The sequence below is a fragment of the Lytechinus pictus genome, chromosome 3 (assembly GCF_037042905.1).
Source record: "Lytechinus pictus isolate F3 Inbred chromosome 3, Lp3.0, whole genome shotgun sequence".
NCBI classification, from domain to species: domain Eukaryota; kingdom Metazoa; phylum Echinodermata; class Echinoidea; order Temnopleuroida; family Toxopneustidae; genus Lytechinus; species Lytechinus pictus.
The window spans coordinates 38,930,380-38,950,334 of NC_087247.1; the positions used below are offsets into that span (position 1 = coordinate 38,930,380).

General features: G+C 35.4%; 1 protein-coding gene across 1 annotated transcript in view; it reads left to right on the plus strand.

Annotated features, from left to right (window-relative positions):
• The window catches only part of LOC129257285 (POC1 centriolar protein homolog A-like), a 27,572-nt gene extending 8,832 nt beyond the window's left edge, over positions 1-18,740 (plus strand). The window contains exons 3-9 of the mRNA XM_064097007.1: positions 575-746; positions 1,212-1,320; positions 1,799-1,977; positions 4,495-4,610; positions 13,657-13,790; positions 14,597-14,665; positions 18,420-18,740. Coding sequence (XP_063953077.1) covers positions 575-746; positions 1,212-1,320; positions 1,799-1,977; positions 4,495-4,610; positions 13,657-13,790; positions 14,597-14,665; positions 18,420-18,725 — 1,085 coding nt within the window. The 3' untranslated portion in view covers positions 18,726-18,740. The remainder of the gene's footprint in view (positions 1-574; positions 747-1,211; positions 1,321-1,798; positions 1,978-4,494; positions 4,611-13,656; positions 13,791-14,596; positions 14,666-18,419) is intronic.
• Positions 18,741-19,955: the final 1,215 nt, after the last annotated feature.

A 19,955-nucleotide genomic window follows, 5' to 3' on the forward strand; every position in this document is an offset into this window, starting at 1 on the left:
GAAAATTTTCTTCATGGTAAACTTCCCCTTTAAAATTTTGGCTAGCCTTGCTATGCTAGTATTTGCATTTGGTTTTGATTATAGCACTCACACTGATGCGAACACAATCAAAGCCATACATGTTATTCAACCTTGGCTAGAAGTAGCCATGGTTAAACGTGCTACCAAAAGTTTTATTTATTTTGATGCATATTCATTGAAATAAAATGGTCAGTAAAGGGCTAGAAAATTGTTAAAAGCTTGTTTCTAGAACTCATTGACAAGCCAGTCATAGTTCCCGCCAACTACATGTACGGAGTTTTCTCCTAAATCTTACCAAACCTGTTTCTTGCAGGAAGTGCTTCCTAGTAGAATAGTTATTCTTGTGACGAAATTTTGATAGCCTTCTAAAAAGTCCTAAATTATCAAATTCATGTATTATTTAACTGTTTGGTCAGGTTGTTATCCTCAATAGAGGCCTTTGTAAAACAAACAGACACTGATTATGCTATCTCAAGTTTAGTCAAGGAATTAGATTCATGATGAAGTCAAAATAGGACCAGACTAATACCATCCATTTCCCCCATAATTATAGCCTCTGGCGGAATGGACTCTTGTCTTATGGTATGGAACTTCAAGGCACAGATGAGGGCTTTCAGGTTTGTTGGCCACAAGGATGCTGTTCTCTCGGTCAATTTCTCCCCATCTGGACATCTTGTAGCATCCTCATCAAGGGACAAAACAGTAAGACTTTGGATCCCTAGTGTGTAAGTTACACTGTTTCCTTTTCCTTTACTCACATAGATGCATCTTGTTTTACAATCATATGAAAGCTTTACACTAACAAACCAAACTTTTTCAAGAGATGTGATTGATTCAAATCATCGTGACTTACTATGCAGTGGCAAACCCTTCCATTATAGAAAAAAAAAATTGTATGAATATGCAGCCTACAGACTGAATGTTGCTTGTGTTCTAAAGGTCCCATCTTTATTATTGCCAGCAAGTTAGAACTCGTGCTTGGCTTGTACCTAGACTGATTCTTTTCTTCATCCAGGTGTCTATTTTGAATCTACGTCTGCACACTGGTTGATTCACAAGTTCCGCGTACATTAGGGATTTCAGGTGGTTAAACTTAAAAGGTCTGCTAAATCACACCTCTGCCTTCCATCATATTAAATTGATTATTTGTCCTTACCCAGTATTTGATAAATTACTTCTTGTTAATTCAGGAAAGGAGAATCTACTGTGTATAAAGCTCATACAGCTACAATTCGTAGCGTCCAGTTCTCTAGTGATGGTCAGCATCTTCTTACTGCATCAGATGACAAGACAGTTAAGGTACAGTCTTACTTGACAGCAATTGCAAAGCAAATATTTAGGCTTGTAGCTAGGAGGATGACTTCAAAGCCATCTAAAATGGAAATACACAAATATTTGAAACCACCAAACTGAAGATCAAAAATAAAAAGAAATTACAGAATTGTGGAATTTAACATGTGGGAAAGTGATGCTTGAATGCAATGATTAATCTGTAAATTCACAATGTAAATTACAAAAGTCATAGATGCTTGATTTTACAAACTTTTTTATTCAAAGTCAATTTTTTTATTTTTTTAATACAATTTATACACTATTTGTGCATACTGTAGACAGAAGTTGTTACAACAATGGGCCTACAGTCAGGGATAGAGTTGAGGCAGGGAGTTTCTAGTCAAAAGTATGCTGGACGAAATTGTCACCCATGTGTCCTCTTGATTCAGACCAAATAAGGTGTTAGCACTATCCCTACTTACAACTAACATTGTGTGCATTGCAGGTGTGGACAGTTCACAGGCAGAGGTTCCAGTTTTCCCTGACCCAGCACAGTAACTGGGTGAGATGTGCCAAGTGGTCACCCGATGGACGGCTGATAGTATCCTGTAGTGACGATAAGACAGTCAAGGTCTGGGATAGGTCCAGCAAGGAATGCATACATTCATTCTTTGAACATGGAGGGTCAGTTGATTTACTACTTTCATTCCATACGTTATTGCATTACATGTAGTAGCTGACAAACTTGTAAACTGCAAAGTTCTTTCATCACCATAATTTTATTGAAATTTTATATATTCACATTTAGTAAAATATTTTGAAATTCCACATAGCTCTTTGTGTTCATGTTAATGAAAGGGAGGTTTACCTTGATAACAAATCGGTTTTGATAAGAGCCAAAAATGACGAGAGACAATGAGGATGCAAAAATAACAATCCAATAATGAAGTTTATAAGATGAAACCTTGTGAAACCATGGAAGAGCAGCTGCTACTCTTTCATAGTCTGTGAATCATAAATTACATGAATTACAATTGTCATGGTTCATGGGTAGATGATTTTATGTTTGTGTGACATGAAAAAAAAAATTAAGGTATACACTGGCACGAGTTCATTAAGAATTTTCAGGGGAAACATGATAATGGATAAAATATATTCTATAAAGGACAAAAAAAAGCCGCGTGGAAGTGACATCACAGATTTTTTTTTCTGTTTTTTTTTTCCGTTAAACTTTAAAATTCATATAAGCTATTTTATTTTTTTCGTCAAACATTTTCATTGAGGTGATTCATTTATTTTCATGCAAAATCCAACTTATAAAAATTAAAGGAAATGGAGCCCAAAATGTAATACCACACTTTCCTAGTATGGAGTACCACCTCTTCAAAGTTGGGCTTCCTCAGGTTCAAAGTCTCTGGATGGAGATTGCCATAACTTTTCGTGGGGTTAGTTTAAAATGGTGACGTCAGCGACAAACTACATCTATAATACATTAGCCAATTTTAGAATTTAATTTGCCAATAATAACTCAAATTGAAAATCCATATTTTTATTGTTCGAAACAGTAATCAGAACAGAAATCCTCAAAAAATTTGTTTTGCCAAATTAATCATGGGCCAGGCAGCCACTGTGCAGTGCCAGATTGACGAAGCTCTAAAATTCATGAATACATTATTCAAAATTTGTTTAATAATATACTATAGTTTTCTCTATCCCTTGAATTGTTGAATGCCAAGTAGGGTAACAGCTCCCATCTTTTGACGTCTTTTGGTCTGACGCAGCCAGGATTTGAATCCCCAACCTCCCGGTTGTGAGACAGACACTCTACCAACTGAGCCAACACACCGGTTATATACACAGAAAACTCATAAAAATATCGTTTCAAATGCTTGATATTATATTATAGCTCAAGAATATGATCTGATGAATTTTACACCCTTATCTACATTTTCCAATTTTTCTAATGAGCTACATGAATTGCCGCATTGGAAATCGTAGTATGGGTGTTAAATTTATCATTAAAACTTTTCCAATCAGATTTTCAAACTATGATATATTGTCTGTAAAAAATTGAATAATATGTTTATGAGTTTTATGTGCATATTTGATTTATTGATAAATTAGAATCTTTAATAGGCAAACATAGATATCTACTTAGAGATATAGTTCGTCGCTGACGTCAAAATTTTGAACAAACCCTGCGAAAATGGGGACCTTTATCCAGAGACTTTAAATTGAAGAATCCCAGCTTTAAAGAGGTAGCACTCCATACTGGGAAATCCGATTGGGGTATAAGTGAATTCATTTTGATTTTCCTGTATTTATTAATGATATTATGGGGTATTAGATTTTGGGTTTCATTTTCCTTTTAAATGATTTAAAACCTCCTTTGGTGACTCCATAGATTTGTAGGAATTCAATACAATTAAATGCAATAACCAATCCAAAGATTTTATTCAGATTTTGTATGCATGTGTGTGGGTAAAGTAATTTGTATTTTCCTTTTTTAAATGAAAACCTGTGTGCACTACTTTGTAAGCTCATCATCAAAACATTTTTATTCTAGTTTATAGCCATTCAGATGCTGTGTGTGTGTTTTGGGGTTTTTTTTCTTCACAGTCCTTGTTGAACCAGTGTAAATAAGGGTAGGATGCCCTCTACAGTTGAGAAAAAATCAAGCAAAAATTTTTAACCATGTAAACTTGTATGGAGATGTGTCAAAATTCTACACAATCCTGAATTTTGTTATGACATTGTTGGATGTATTCAAGATTTTTTTTTTTTTAATTGTATAAAGTTGGCTGTCATGATCAAAATGCTCTTCTTGGCATTGAGAAGTTACTGACATTGGATGCCTGCTTTTAATTTGGGGTATTAAATATTTTATACCAAACTTCCCCTGATGATTTATATTTAGAAGTCAACACTAATGGAAAATCTTTTGTAAAGGTTTGTGTGCCTAATACCCAGCTTGTTTCAACTTTCAAACAATTTTTTGTACCCCAAAATTATTTTACCTTGCTATTCATCCTTAGTTTCTTTAATTGAATCTTTGAAATTGTATGATAAATCTATAGTTCAATCTTTTTGTATATTGACGAGACTAATGACTAGTAAACCTAACAATATAGGATTTATAAATACGAGGAATCGTGTGGGATCGTCTGAGGTTGTAAACTTTATTTCTTATTTGTTTTCTAGGTTTGCACATTCTGTAGCATTTCATCCGAGTGGGACATGTATTGCTGCAGCTGGTACAGACAATACAGTCAAGGTCTGGGACATCAGAATGAACAAATTATTACAGCATTACCAAGGTAAATGGACTTAGATTTAAGAAACATTGAGATGATATTTTCAAAAGAAACATATTTTTCTAACCATGAGTGCTAGTATTACACACACAGGTAAATCTGCTTGGTTGAAATCTCTTTGGACCACAGATATCTGTTTGATCTATATTAAATTCTACTCATATGCAAATAAAACTTGCTTGGCATAATCTGGTCTGGCTAAATGGCTTTGATTTTGGTAATTGTTCAACTTATTCAAAGTTGACTTATGCAGAATAAGATGCGCAGTTTGTATAATAATCATTATACTCCACAAGAAGATTGTGACTTTGATTTATTGATCTTATAGGAATTGGTATGGTATGGTTTGGTATTCATTAAATCATGCATCCCAGTTATAAATGCCAAATTGCACATGGATATATTTAAAACAAGTGTAGAGTTTAAATCTTTGGTAGTATTAACATGGTTAAGAATTTGTATTCTGTGTAAAATTCCATTTACACAGAGTTACTTTGATACACTCATGTTAGGCTTGTGTTAGCATGTACATGCTAATTACGTTTTGCATGTAGTTGTGTTTTTTGTCTGGATACAAAAGGATGCTCAAAGACAATTTTGAAATATGCCCACTGTGCATGATTTATGATTTTTTTTATTAGTATTATTATATACATGGGACCATTAATGGCAAGTTATTGGAACATTAGGCAAAACTTTGGCAAAATTACTTTTTTATCCTTTCCATAATTTGAAAAGAATATATGCCCAAATTTTATCTCCATAATCTCCTTTTATTTTGTATTTTTACCATTTATTTCCCCCTAAAGTTTTAAATATCAGAGTAAGAAAAAAATAAACGAATGTTGTATGAGGATGAATGATAGATCTTTTTTTCTTTTTTTTTAATCTGAAAGTAGGGTGGATTGAAAAAAGATATGATTTTTTTTTATGGAATATACTAAAGAAATGTTGGAAATACATTTGCTCTTTCAAAGATTGGCAGCCCTGCACAAGATCATTAATTTACCAAGGATGATTTTGTGGGCAGATCAATATATTCATACCATCCTTTATGTTTCATTCTAAACCATCCCTTATTCTTGTGATGAAAGAAAGAAAGATGAAAATCCATATTTTATTGTTCGAAATAGACATGAAATGAAATACTCCGAAAATTTGCTTTGCCCAATTGATCGTGGGCCAGGCAGCCGCTGTGCAGATCGATGAGGCTCTATCCCTTTAATCGTTGAACGCCAAACAGGTTAGCAGCAACTCCCATCTTTTAACGTCTTTTGGTCTTACGCAGCTGGGGTTTGAACCCCTGACCTCCCGGTTGTGAGACGGACGCTCTACCAACTGAGCCAACACAATGGTGTGATGGCAAAATCAAGATCTAAATATTTTTGTTTTGTAAGAGGACTACAGTGGACACATAAAAAAAATTTGCCATTCAAAAAAGAACTAAATTTATTTTGGCGCTCAGGACAATATTATTATTTTATGGGCTACAAATATGATGCTTCCCTTAAGGTCAGTAAATATTATGACTATTCTGATATGATATCACTATAACTGTCCATGGAATGCTTTTACAAATTGTGTGTATATTTAGTTTCATACCTGGAATATTGCATGCCCTAGTTTTTATGCCCCCGCAGATGTAGTCCGGAGGGGGCATTAAGCGTTGCCCCTGTCCGTCCTTTCGTCTGTCCTCCCACTTGTTTTCTGCGCAATAACTAGAAAAATAGTTAATGGATTTTAAAAAATTTTGGTGTGAAGGTAGATGACACCAAAACAAAGGCTAAATTCGAAGTCCGCAAGTCAAAGGTCACAGCTCATTAAATATGTGAGTTGGTTTCCACATGATAACTTATGAAATATTCAAAGGATTACAGGCTAAGTTTGAATTCGAAGTAAGCTGGTCAAAGCTCATTAAATATGCAAGTTGGTTTCCGCATTATAACTTATGAAATATTTAACGGATTTGTAAAAATTGGGGTGTGTAGGTACATGTAGATGACTCCAAAATACAGGCTAAGTTTGAATTCCAAGTCCGCAGGTCAAAGGCCAGAGCTCATTATATATATGCGAGTTCGTTTCTGCATGATAACTTTGGAAATATTCACCAGATATTAAAAATGTTTGGTGTCTGGGTAGACACCAAAATACAGTCAGGTCACATTAAATGACCTGACTGTTTAAATCTTCTGTCAGAGTTTATTATGGAAAGGGTGAGTCTTAAGGTCAAAGGTCTAAATTTGTTTAATATTATATATATATGCATATTGGTTTTCTGCACGATATTAAGTTCAATCATATTGAATGAATTTCTGATTGCGTTAAGCGGGGGCATCTGTGTCCTTTGGACACGTCAAATTTCTATTCTTATCCCTAGACTCCTTGATATATGGTTACAATCCCTGAGTGATAGGATTTCCTAGGGAGCATTTCCATCAACATTTGTTGTTCCACATATTGTTAGATCTGACAACTTTACTGGGTTATGATTGGCTGAGAGGCACTGTTATTATGGTAACACTGATAAAGCATTTGATAAGTCCTTTCATGAAAAGCTGATCTTATCACTGTAACACTGATAATTTTTTTAACTGTCATGAATTTTCATGCTATGAGTTAGATAATAATCATCTCAAGAGGTAAGAGCCTACTTTATTTCCAGTTGTATATTTTCTCTATCAGTTTGATTTGAAATAACTTTTGGATTCGTAATTCTTCATCTTGATGAAATATACTCCTATCCTTTCTACATTTTTTTTTCAATGTTGGTTTTATAAGCAATTTTCTGAATTTCCATCCATGTATGATAGTTCTTGTATCTTTTTATCAGAGATTGATAGATCTATACTTAATAGAGAGTGAAACTGCTCTGATACAAACAGAGCCATTTAAAAGCTCTTAATGAGTATCATATTAGATTGAATGGATCCTCTATTCATTTCTTTCTTCCTGACATAGATTGATGGGTTTGTTTCTCATTGTAGCATGTAGAGCATGGTTTATTTAAAGGAGCTGTGAAAATCACCAATATAGAACAGACTTTAAATAGAGTTGTCAGAATACCAAGAATGGCATCCTGATAATTAGGATGTACCAATTTACTTCCATTCTTGCTAATTTGCTGAATGTCATTACCAAAAACTTGCATGCATGGAGAATACAAACAATCTGAAGATTATCCTACAGTTTCAGGCTCAATATAGAAATCCTTCCTCATGGAAGCTGACTGATTAGATCTTGGCGAGGAAATTGATGACCCTCACTGGCTTCTTTCCCATGAGAATGAGATGCTTACATTGCGTGTTCTTGAGAAATTGATGCTTTCCAGGAGCCTCTTCCTCTTGGATTTTCCTTGCAATTTACACCCCTACCTTGGATATGACTGGAAATTAGGACCAAATTGAATGTGTCCTGTATAGAGCTATATATTTGATGGGCAGGAAGCCATTGGATATACGCCAAAATTGAGCCAATTCGGTGGATATTTCAAGTGGGTGTGGTGAAATGTACTTTGCAAAATTTCTAAATGTAGTAGAACTGAAGGTTGATTCAATTTTTTACTAATGTCTTCTCTGCCTTTCCCCTTTATTCTTTTTTTCCCTCTGAATTTGGTTACTATTTATGTATGCTGAGTTGTACCTACCCTTATATTACCGTGTACATTTAATATCAACCCTCCTGTTATGACCTTCTAGGCTTGTAAAGCTGTACTATAGTCTCTGCCATTTTCTTGAGACTTTACTAGACTATGTCTTTGTGATCATATGTTAACCATTCCCTTTTTCTGATCTTTTTTTGGGAGTTTCTTTTTGGAAGACATTTTAAATGAATACCAGCTTTATTTGAGTCATTCATTTTAGGAAATGGCAAGCTCAAGTTTATGATTGGGAATCATTGAATTAGGTGTTAATACCCCAGGTGTGATGTGTGAAAGGTGCTAATATGGATCATCTAATCAAGAGATTATGGAGATTAGATATTCAGGGTTGACAAACAAAATGCCTTTAGTGATTTTGGATTAAATATTTTCATACTGCCATGCTAATCTTATGAGATTTGGTGAAATTTTATTTTGCTTTGCGCATGTAGGTTATAAGAATTTCAATTTAGGTACAGTTTTTTTCAGAATCAAGCAGGTGTTACTGCTTATTTTGGTAGCAAACTCTTAAAATTTCCCAAAAGTAAGTTGTGTCCTTGTTTGTCAAAATTCAATATATTGGAAAGCTCAGTCATTTTGGGTGAGGATGATATTGCTTGTGTTCATGATTCAGTAAAATCCTATTCTCAGTCTTAGGATTCCCCATATTCATTGTTTTAATCAAAGTTTCTAAACATTTCCTCTTTATCTGGGTCAGTTTTTTTTTTAAATTAACCATTTTATGTAAATCCATTTTTATCTTGCATGATTGAAATTCGGCAGAGACCTAGTAATCACTTTTCCTGTTGGTCCGAATGGTCTGTTGGTCTGACTGTTAATCTGTTGGTCCGTTTGAAATGTTAAACACCCCCTAAATGAGTTTTTCTCTGTGCAAAATAACCCCCTAAACAAGTTTTTAGCGGGCTTTACACATTTTGGTCACGCGTGTGTACAGCAAAATATTTGACTGCCCCCCCCCCCGGGTAGTAGCATATTTTATTTTTGCAAAATATGTAAATGCAGAGCTGTAAAAATCATACAAATGCTTTGAATAAAGAGCAAATATATACGCCCATCTTTAAGTAGTATTGCAAGTGCAATCCTTTGTTGAAAATATGTAAAAGAAATGTTCTAATAATATTTCAAATTTTTGCCCTTGTGATGTAAAATATCATTCTTTAAAGATTTTTTAAAGAAAAACAAGAGCTTTCAAACTACAATGTATAGCTTAAAAGATGAAACGGAAAAGTAAAAGTGACATACCATTCATGTTTGCATCAAGATACCATCCAATTTTATTTGAATCAACCTTCATTTTAAATGGACGTAGCCTTCAATTTAGTACATAACTTTCATCATGCTGGACTGCAACTCGTTCGCTCTTCTCTCTCCTATCTTTCTCAAGATTTCTCACTCACTCTGTCACTCTAATACTTAGTTAATGAATAACTTCCCAGGGAGAGTGAAGTTTCACAGCAGGTGTAAAAAAAAGTGGAAATCATTCATTTTCAAAGTCATCAACAAGTCAATCATGACATGACAGTTGGTAGGTGGAAAATTATGTCCACACTCCAGTCTCATTCACTAGGCGGTGCTGCACCAGCCCGAGTTTGCTCAATCTCGAGATTTTAGCCCGATCTGCCCTCTGCGATTAATCTCGAAATTCAAGAAACCCGGTCTCAACCATCGCAAGAAGAGCGATTCCTGCTCGAGCGAGGCATCGATGCATTATGGTCTGACGCCGTGCATAAATAATCCCGAGTGCGTCTGCACCTGCGAATTAGCGGGATAATTCGTAAATTAGTGCACTATTTTGCAAATAATCCCAAGTTGACTTGGATTGCAATCTGGAGATTAATCCTACGAACAAGTGCGATAATTGTGTCTCCATTACAAATAATCTCGAGATTGTTCAGATCGAGATAATTTGCCAGATCAGAAATAGTGCGCTAATTTGAAAACTCAGGATGGTGCAGACGGCCCTACTATTGCTAAGAGGGGAAAATGCAAAGTATTGAGGGGGTGGAAGTTTATGTGGCTAAATCTCCTTCTGCTTATGTAACATCCCCAGTACTGTACAGTTCATAGTACAGGACTACTCTGTACTTGAAGCAAGGTTTTTCCTTTTTATTTCTCTGTTTGTTTTGTTCTTTCAGTTCTTGGTTTTGTTGTGTGTTTGTTTATGATTGTTTTTTTTTTTTTTTTTTGCCCATTCTACTAAACACTCTACAAATTCTTAGGTCCTGTAATAATGTTTTCTTGCAATGTACAGGAAGAAATATACTGTATAATCATTTTTTCAAGCTGCCCTCTCCCAAATAAAAAAAAAGGAATACTTCATAATGGTAATTCTGAATAATAAAATGTTTCTGTTTATTATATGAGCTAGAAAACTTCTGGAAAGTAGGTAGCATATTGAGGTTGAGGCCTATCCATCTTGATCAGGTATTATGTGTTCTGTAATTCATTAAATTCACCTCACTTCAGTAGGTTATTCAGACTGCCTTAATAACCAGAGTACCTGTTACATTACTTGTTCAGGCCCGAAAATATCAAATATAGCTACAAGCATGTGCAGTATGGTCTGATGAGCAGGCAAGGTGCGAGATTCAAAATCGCTTGCTCAGCAGCCGTATTGGAGCTGTGCTGCATCCAACAACACTCTAGGCTATGAAAGTTCCCATAATTTGCTTTCACTCTATCAAAATACCTGCCACCTTGGAAAAATCCCCACGAAAGTTCTGACAACTTTGACCACTACCTACTATTTAGCGGGTATTTCCTTTTAGGGATATTGTGTAATTTGCTTTCACATCGCCAAATTTCCAGGTATTTTCTGATCATTGTAGATCAGGGCTAATTACCCGATCAGAACATCCCTGGTCATGTCGGAGTCGAGAGATCATATTGCGTATTTTATTGATATTGAAATTAGGCGAGATTCGTGGTTCGTAAATCACCTTATATAAATCAAAAGATACAATGTACCATAGTATTTAACCTTTCTTGTCATGCGTCATATATATTCTATTGATATAGAAGATACAGTATTTCAATTATATTTATAGATTCCCTATTTTAAACTGAATAAAGCAAAATGTGTGGGAAGCCATTTTATATGGCATTGTAAGTAGACTGATCAGGTAAAATTGGCATTAGCAAATAATATATTAATTAGGCTTATTGACCTCCGCTGCTAGTGCTAGAGTTATTACTTCAATGGGGATGTACAGATTGTAATCATGAATTTAGAGACTTAGGGATGCAGGTTTTATTTATTCTGATTAAAGCTTTGAGACTTGAGATATCATTTATTCTACTATAGCTTAATCAATCCAGCATGAAAAAATATATGCTACTTACTGATAAATAGAACACTGTCTTACCATAGAGCTATTAACGGTCTTACTTACTTGGTTGTATGGGCCTACTGTTTTTGCATTCTTTTTTTTTTTTTAGCTCATCCGGCCGGCCCTTCGGGCCGGATGAGCTTATGCCGTGGCGTGGCGTCCGTCCACAATTTCAAAATGCTTCTTCTTCACCATTTCATGTCTGATTCCAATTCTGTTTGCTTTATATGATAGCATTAGGTGGGGGATTCAAAACTTCTACACAAAATTTTGAAACTCATTAAATATGCTAATTTATGCATATTTTTAAAAATTCACATAAAATGCTTCTTCTTCTTTAATTGTTGACCGATTTTGATTTTTTTTTTCTTCCATCTGGTAGAACTTCTTGAGGTTCACCAAACTTCTACACAGAATTTAGAAATTTTCAGTAGAAAATCATTTATGCTAATTTATGCAAAATTTATTCATAAATCACAGAAAATGCCTCTTCTTTACTTAGTGACCGATTTTGATTTTTTTTCTTCCATCTGGTAGAGCTGCATGAGGTTCACCAATCTTGTACACAAAATTTTGAAATTTTGTCTAGAAAATTATTTTATGCTAATTTATACAAAATTTAATCATAAATCACAAAAAATGTTTTTTCTTCTTCATTTGTAAATCAATTTCAATTTTGTTTGCTTTATATGACAGCTCGAGGTGATGATACAAAATTTCAACACAGAATTTTGAAACTCATTTAATATGCTAATTTTTTCATATATTTTCAAAACTCACAAAAAATACTTATTTATTTGTTGATTGATTTTGATTATTTTTGTTCCATCTGAGAGCTACATGAGGTTCACCAAGGTTCTACACAGAGCTTAGAAATTTTGACTAGAAAATTATTTATGCTTTAAAGGTCAAGTCCACCCCAGGAAAATGCTGACTTTAATAAATAAAGAAAAATCAAACTAGCATAGTGTTGGAAATTTCATCAAAATCGGATGTAAAATAAGAAAGTTATGACATTTTAAAGTTTCTCTTATTTTTCACAAAACGGTGATATGCACAACTAGGTGGAGTCAATCGATGATGTCTATCACTCACTATTTCTTTTGTTTTTTATTGTTTGAATTATACGATATTTCATTTTTTATAGCTTTGACCATAAGGACCAACTTGACAGAACCATATATATTAAAAAATGCTAATTCCACATGTTTAGGGAGGAATTAATGGTTGTATCACTTGACAATGAGGAGAAAATTAGAATATTTCATATAATGAAATACAAAAGAAATAGTGAGTGGATGACGTCATAGTCTCCTCATTTGCATACCAGCCAGGATGTGCATAAAACTGTTTTTGGGAAATTAAGCGAAACTTTAAAATGTCATGACTTTCTTATTTGACATCCGATTTCAATGAAATTTTCAGTGTTATGCTTGTTTGATTTTTCTCTTTGTATTCAAATCAACTTTTTGTTGGGGTGGACTTGTCCTTTAATTTATTTGAAATTTATTCATAGATCACAAAAAATGCTTCTATGTCATTTCTTCATCAATTTCAATTCTATATCCTCAATTTATGTCACCAATATAATTCACTACAGTGTCAGCTGGGCTGAAATTAAAATTATGAACATTACATTTTGTTGCATGATGCCGGATGAGCTTCACATCATTGATGTGCTAGTTGTCATTTCTATTCCATTTTGTGATATCAATTTTCTTTACTTATGATTCATTTTCTTAGCATTAATTCATCAAATATAGTGAACTACTACTTCAGTTTACCATCTTTGAAAGTGTAGACCTTTTGTTAAGCTACAAAATGATGGCCTGATATACATTAATCTGTTAGACCCTGGTTAAATACTGTATTCAATGGATTAGTGTAGATTACTTGAATCCTACTTGTATTCAGAAAAAGAAAGTAAACTAACAAAATATGAGGAAAATTTCTATTATAGAAATCTTCTAGGGTTAAAAAAGGCAGAATCCATAATGGTAATTATAAAATTTGAGCTGTCAAAATGCAATGAGGCCTGAATTTTTCTTTTCTGTTAATGTAGCACACAGTGGAGCAGTGAATAGCCTCTCTTTCCATCCGAGTGGGAACTATCTGATCACAGCTTCCAATGATTCAACCCTTAAAATTCTTGATCTCCTAGAAGGGCGCCTCTTTTACACCCTTCATGGCCACCAGGTGAGTTAAAAGAGGTATTTAAGTTATTCAAGGCTGGAAAAACTGTTCAGTTCTTTGTTAATTTCAGATTGTCCAAAACACAGGAAAAAATCTGTGCTGCTCTCAAGGTTCATCCTCCTGAAATTTGCTTTTAACAAGGAGTATAGGGTTCGAGGAGTAAATATCCTATCTTATTTAGCAGGACAGCCATTTTCATGTCATGATTAAAACTGATGAACAGTAAAATGATCCATGGGCGCTGAGGGTGCTATGTCCCTGAACTGTCAATAATAGCCCCAAATAAACTCTCATCGTAAGGAATAAACAGAAGCTGGAAAATTGCCACTTTACAGAAATGCTAAATGACAGATTTTGATATGCGAATGTTCAAATGTTGCTGAGAGGACTATGTGGGGGTGGTCAGGCTTTAGACAGAGTCCATGAAACATGGTGGGGGGGAGGGCTTCAGCATTATGTTTTCAGCATTGTGTTTTCAGTTATCCATCTGTCCATTTGGTTCTCACAATAACTAAAGAACTGTTTGAGCATCAGCTTCAAGCAAAGTATACATATAGAAGTGACAATGATCTCATTAGATTTTTTAGGTAATTACATGTCGGTCAAAGGTCACAGAGGTCATTACATACATTGATATATTTTGTTGGTTTTTTAGGGTACAACTTCAAACAAGGTTCATGTATGCTTGCAAGTGGGTGATAATGATGTATATACATGAACATGGAGGTGAAGTAGCTCACCGTTATGTTGCTTTGTTAAAAATATATTTTGTTAATAAATGTATGCTATTGTTTTGTTTCTTATTTTAGGGACCAGTGACAGCTGTAGCCTTTTCAAGAAACGGAGAGCACTTTGCATCGGGAGGTGGAGACGAACAGGTAGGACCAGGCCTGAGATTTCCCCGATATTTATCGGGTTCCCGATATTTTTTCACCAACATAGGTGGTCTCTGAGATCGATGTAAATCCGGTATAAAATTAAGGGGGGGGTTAGGGTGTCTATTTTCAATGCCTTATTCGCAAAAATTGCTTGAAAATGAAGGGCACATTGCGCCCAAATTCACACAAAGTTACAAGTTCTGGCAACTTGCTATCTCTACTTTTTATGAAAATTGCCGTCATGCATTTGAAAACTTGATTCTTTGACGGCTTTTTGAAGTTTATCGCACACGGTCGGTATTGATCATGGGCGCTGCCATTTTGTATTACCCACCAGACCGTTCGCACGTTGCAGTGAAGGAAACAGCGTGCACTCGGTGCGCGCGTGATGGCTGCATTCAGTTCATGCATGCAGGCGCAACTCCGGCCCATGAATCGGGCGAGAGCTCCCTGGGTACCGCGCGCTGGGCATGATTACGGCGATTTGTCAATACGGAAGTTCATCCGTGCGAGCGAAAAAACAAGAAAAGTTTGTGAAAATTATGGCTTTTCAACGGAAATTTCTTGATCGAGGTGAAGAGGCGAGGGTGAAAGGGATCGACGTTTCGGTTCGTGAGAAATGGACTTGGAAGTGGGTTGAAAAATCAGTGGATGGAAGGGTGGCAAGTGAAAATTGAGGAACGCGGTCAAGCTTACTGTACGTGGTGTAATAAGGTTCAAGTCAAGTACGCGAATGGCGGCTGGAGCATGATCAAGCAGCACATGGCCAAATCTAAATCAAAATCAAAATCTAGATCTATATAATAAAAACATGTATCAACTATCAATTAGATTTAGTTTAGACTAGATCTATGTAGGTAGATCTTGCCTCACTTATCCAATGTACAACTACAAGGTTATGATATAACCTTGTCCTCAATTAGAAACCACTGTGTGGACTGTGGTGAAATTACATGAATAAGATTGTCAATGTTTGCCTGTTTTTTTCTCTTGATAGAATGGATAAATGTTTGATTTTTTTGGTTCAGTCAGATTTTACTACACAGTTATTTCATTACAAAATATGCCATGGCCCAAAACTAAATTCTTGAAATTAATTTTTTCTAATTAAAAAGGGAGTCTGTGGAGACCCCCTCCGGTGCGTTGCCCCTGGACCCTCGGCCGTTAGGTGCGAAACTCTGGTCACTTCGCTCCCTACGTTCACAAAAAAGGGCCACTCTCAGGCCTGGGTAGGACTAAGTGTTGTTTGATGTAACCTAAGATATTGGTGTGAATCACATCTATAAGAATCTAAATTAACAACAAATGAAAAATGGAAATTAAAAGAAGTAGAACCATAACAAACAAAACGTCTGATCAATATTAGGGGGGAAGGGAGTAAAAATGTAGTAAGTGTTCTTCATTTTTAGTGACTAATTGATTGTTTTGGTTATTCTATACCTACAAAAAAATTTAAAAAAATACCTTGTAAGTTGTAAACACTTGAGTTTTGTTAGGGATTAGTGAGCATGTGAATCATGTACAGAACGCTTGAAGTGTGCTCGCTTGCTAGGGTGTGTTGATCGAGAAGGGGGACTCCCCATGCCATAAAATTAAAGACAGCCCTCTCTTTTTTACCTGCATTCACTCCTATTCAATTGGCTTTTGCGTGAGATTGTGAGAAATTCAATAATGGTTATCTACCCTATGGTTCCTACCCTTCTCCTTCCTTCCTTTCCATCCTCCTTTGTTGAAATATCTTTCCCTCTCTCTTTTCTTCTGTTTTAGATTTCTGTGGATGATTGTTTTTAGGAGGTAGGGTGGCAATATACATGTGACTTTATTTCTAAACATTAGTTGGTCAGGGCAGTGTTAGCGAGAATTCCTTGGGTTAATTGTATAATTTGGAAAATGAAACTGCAATATGAGCCTGAATTCATTTGAAGGGAGTTGTGTATAGCCCTCAACATCTTTTCTTTTCAGCCCCAACTCCTCAACCTCCTCCCAAGCAAATCAGCTAACATACCTTCACATTTTGTAAAGTTTCCATAAATAAAGGGACCTGTCCAGGCCAGAAAAAAAGAGTCAAATTAGCAGTGTCTGTTGTCCTTCGGTCTAATGTGGAAGTTGCTTTTCAGGGTTTGATAGCTGTCTACCTTGTTGAAAGTCCAATTCATAAATGTGCAACACTGTATACATGAATATGCTTTGTCTCTACCAAGTAGGGCATCATGCTATATATCCGAAACACATTAGAAGTAGATGAGATATATATCAGGCTCATTGTTCTATGTGACCTATTCTGTCTTGCCTGCAGTCCATGGACAAGTAGAGTGGATTAGTAATGTCTCTTGGCTATTGTTCTATGAGAAGGATTCATGGCCCCCAGCTAGTTCTGGCTCATTCATTGAATAGGTTTTTTACTCTGCGTCTCATCAATGTTTCATTTCTTTGGGACATTGTTCAAGGAACAAAAGAGATGATTGGATGTGTCTCTTGGCCTTTGTTCTATGTTGATCCCCTCCCCCCTCAGGAATGTTGGCTGCCTCTGTCCATTGAGTGTGTTCACCCATTCATGTTCCATTGAAAGTATTTGCCAAATAGGACATAATGGATTTAAAGTGATTATGGTCCTACAAGGGCCCTTTCCCCTTTGATGTGTGTGTAATCTTCATGCATCTCAAGCTAATCTGTAACTTTGTGGAGGTGTGGTGAAATGCTTTTAAAAAAATCTCAGATGCCTGATCTTATAGGGGAATGTTATATGATGTAAAATAAATCCATGAGAAGTGAGAAATGCACTTTAAACCTAAACCTATCTTCATGTAGGCCTTCTTGTTTGTTTTAGAAAGAGGAAATATGGAAGCTATTTGGAAAGTCCAAATATTCTGTCATATAGTGTTATACCACAATGCAGTTTTTAAAAGAACAACACTATATTCACTTGAATACAGAATAATGAAGAGAACATAACATTCGAATGAACGGTACACGTTTCAAGGTAATTGAGCCTCATCCTCAGCCTGAAAATTATAAACATTTATGCATGTTGAATATCAGGAAGAATTTAAAGTTTACAATGGTGTGTGATACAAGGTGAATTCAATTTAAAAGAGGGAATTGAAAGTAAAAACTGTGAAGTTGGTGATCAGATCAGTTAGGGGTGGGGTGGATCAAATAGAAAGTGTTAATTGGTAATTAGAGTTGCGGCTTTCTCCATTTGATGAAAAACCCTTCTTTGATTTTTTAGTTGAAAATCAGTTTGGGTAGTATCAGGATTTTCAAAACAATGGGTGTCTTATTCTGATAAGCATTGGGGTGGTGATTGTAGGTGTTTTCAGATATGGGAGGTTTTATCCTTCCCCATGTGCTCCTGTGCAGTTTCATATACAGGTAGAGGTCATAATATTTCTATGAGACTGGTAATGACATGTATTTCAAATTCCTCAATTCCTTGCTGATTGTTATACTAATGAAAATTGACATCATTTGCACTGTTGATGGTTTGATAATATTCATCATTAATTTCTATTATGTTTTAAACTTTTCAAACAAGAGGTGCTACAAAATAAAATATATGTTATATCATTCTGGTCTTTCATCGTAGAACATTTTCACTTGTCATGTAATTTAGCTACCTGTCACACATACTGTTATTGAACTCGTAAATGCATTATGAGGATTCTACACAGAATAAGTAGAACTATTGAGAAAGTATATTTGCCTCTGAAAATATTGATATCTTAAAATAACAGAATATATTGTCTCTTTTCAGGTGTTAGTATGGAAGACCAACTTTGACAAGATTGACTACAATGAGGTCCTCCAGAGTCATAAAGCAAGGTCCCAGACCCACCCACCCCCACATATACATGACATACACCCCAGGTCTCCTCAGCACCTGCATCAGGGTGGGACGACACGTCAGACCAGCACTGACATCAATGCACAATCTGAACTGAGAAACACAGTGACAGCCCCACCAGATGTCATGAACCTAGGCCCAGCTCTCTTTTCACAAAATGGGGTGAGTGTTATAAGAGAAGAGGATAAACTGATTCTTTTCCATCCAGTGGAGTAAAATATGAAAGAATTAGATAACAAAACTGGAAATAATAACTCACTGTTGTTGTGACGTTTCGCCGATTACCGATTGGCTTCTTCAGATGAATGACGATCCCGATGAAGGGTAGGCCCTTATAATGTTTGAGATGGTGAAGATTCTGTGCGCACTAAACTGGACACACTGGACATAGTTCAGCACGCACAGAATCTGCTTAACTTAATATGGACATATATCGTGCAAACCTGATGCTTTACATGGATGTATTACTTTAACACTGCTCTCCTATCAGTTTGAGCATCATTTTCACAAGATCAAATCTATTTTTCTGGGTAAATTGAAGAGCAAATCTTCTAAGTTGTGTCTTCTTCTTGTCTCTTCATATCTAGTTCCTGACAATCCCTATAATGTGTTCAAAGTAACACCCTCTCCTAGTATATGTTCCTCATCATCAGACATGTCTCCTTTCATTCCCTTTGCTATTAGCAAAGAATTACCGCCCCTTTCACATCTAATTTTTTTTTTGTATATATAATATTAAAGTTTGATGATGAATGGCCTTGTGTAGCATTTGAGCTGATTACTGCCAAATTTCCTGGCCTAAATTTCAGAATTCATCATCAACAAATGAGTCCCCCTCCCTCTTGTTTTCTGTCACTATATTTCTGAAGTCATTGCCCTAAACAGGCAGCATGCAGCTTACAGTGATTCCCATAGTGATGAGATTATATCTTTACCTCTTTATTCTCCTGCCAAACTTGGATTATTGTATCCTGAAACGCTCTCCTAATTCCCTTCCTGTTTATAATACATTGCTTCTGTACATGCTTAATTATTTTCTACCCTGTTTCTGTTTACATCTCCCCTGTCAAACTTGTGAGTCAGTGAAAACTTTCTTACAGTCATGGTCTTGGTCATGGAGCTCAAATTTTAGTGATTGATTAAAATAATTGATTGGTATATGTATTTTATAGAGTGGGTCCCAGAAAAGAAAAAAAAAGGGAATTATTGATCTTTTAATTATTAAAATCTCCTCGTTCATCCGGTATAACCTTGTTTATTCCTCATTCATGCATGAGTGAGTAAACTCAATATGAAAGAAACAATACCCCAAAATAATTTGATGGACAGTATCTGAAGTTCAAAGATAACATCCTATGGCTCAAACATTCTATATGTGCTCTTTAATGTGATTCCTCAATCATTAGAAATTATCAGGAATAATAAAGTTCTTTCTTAACATTCTTC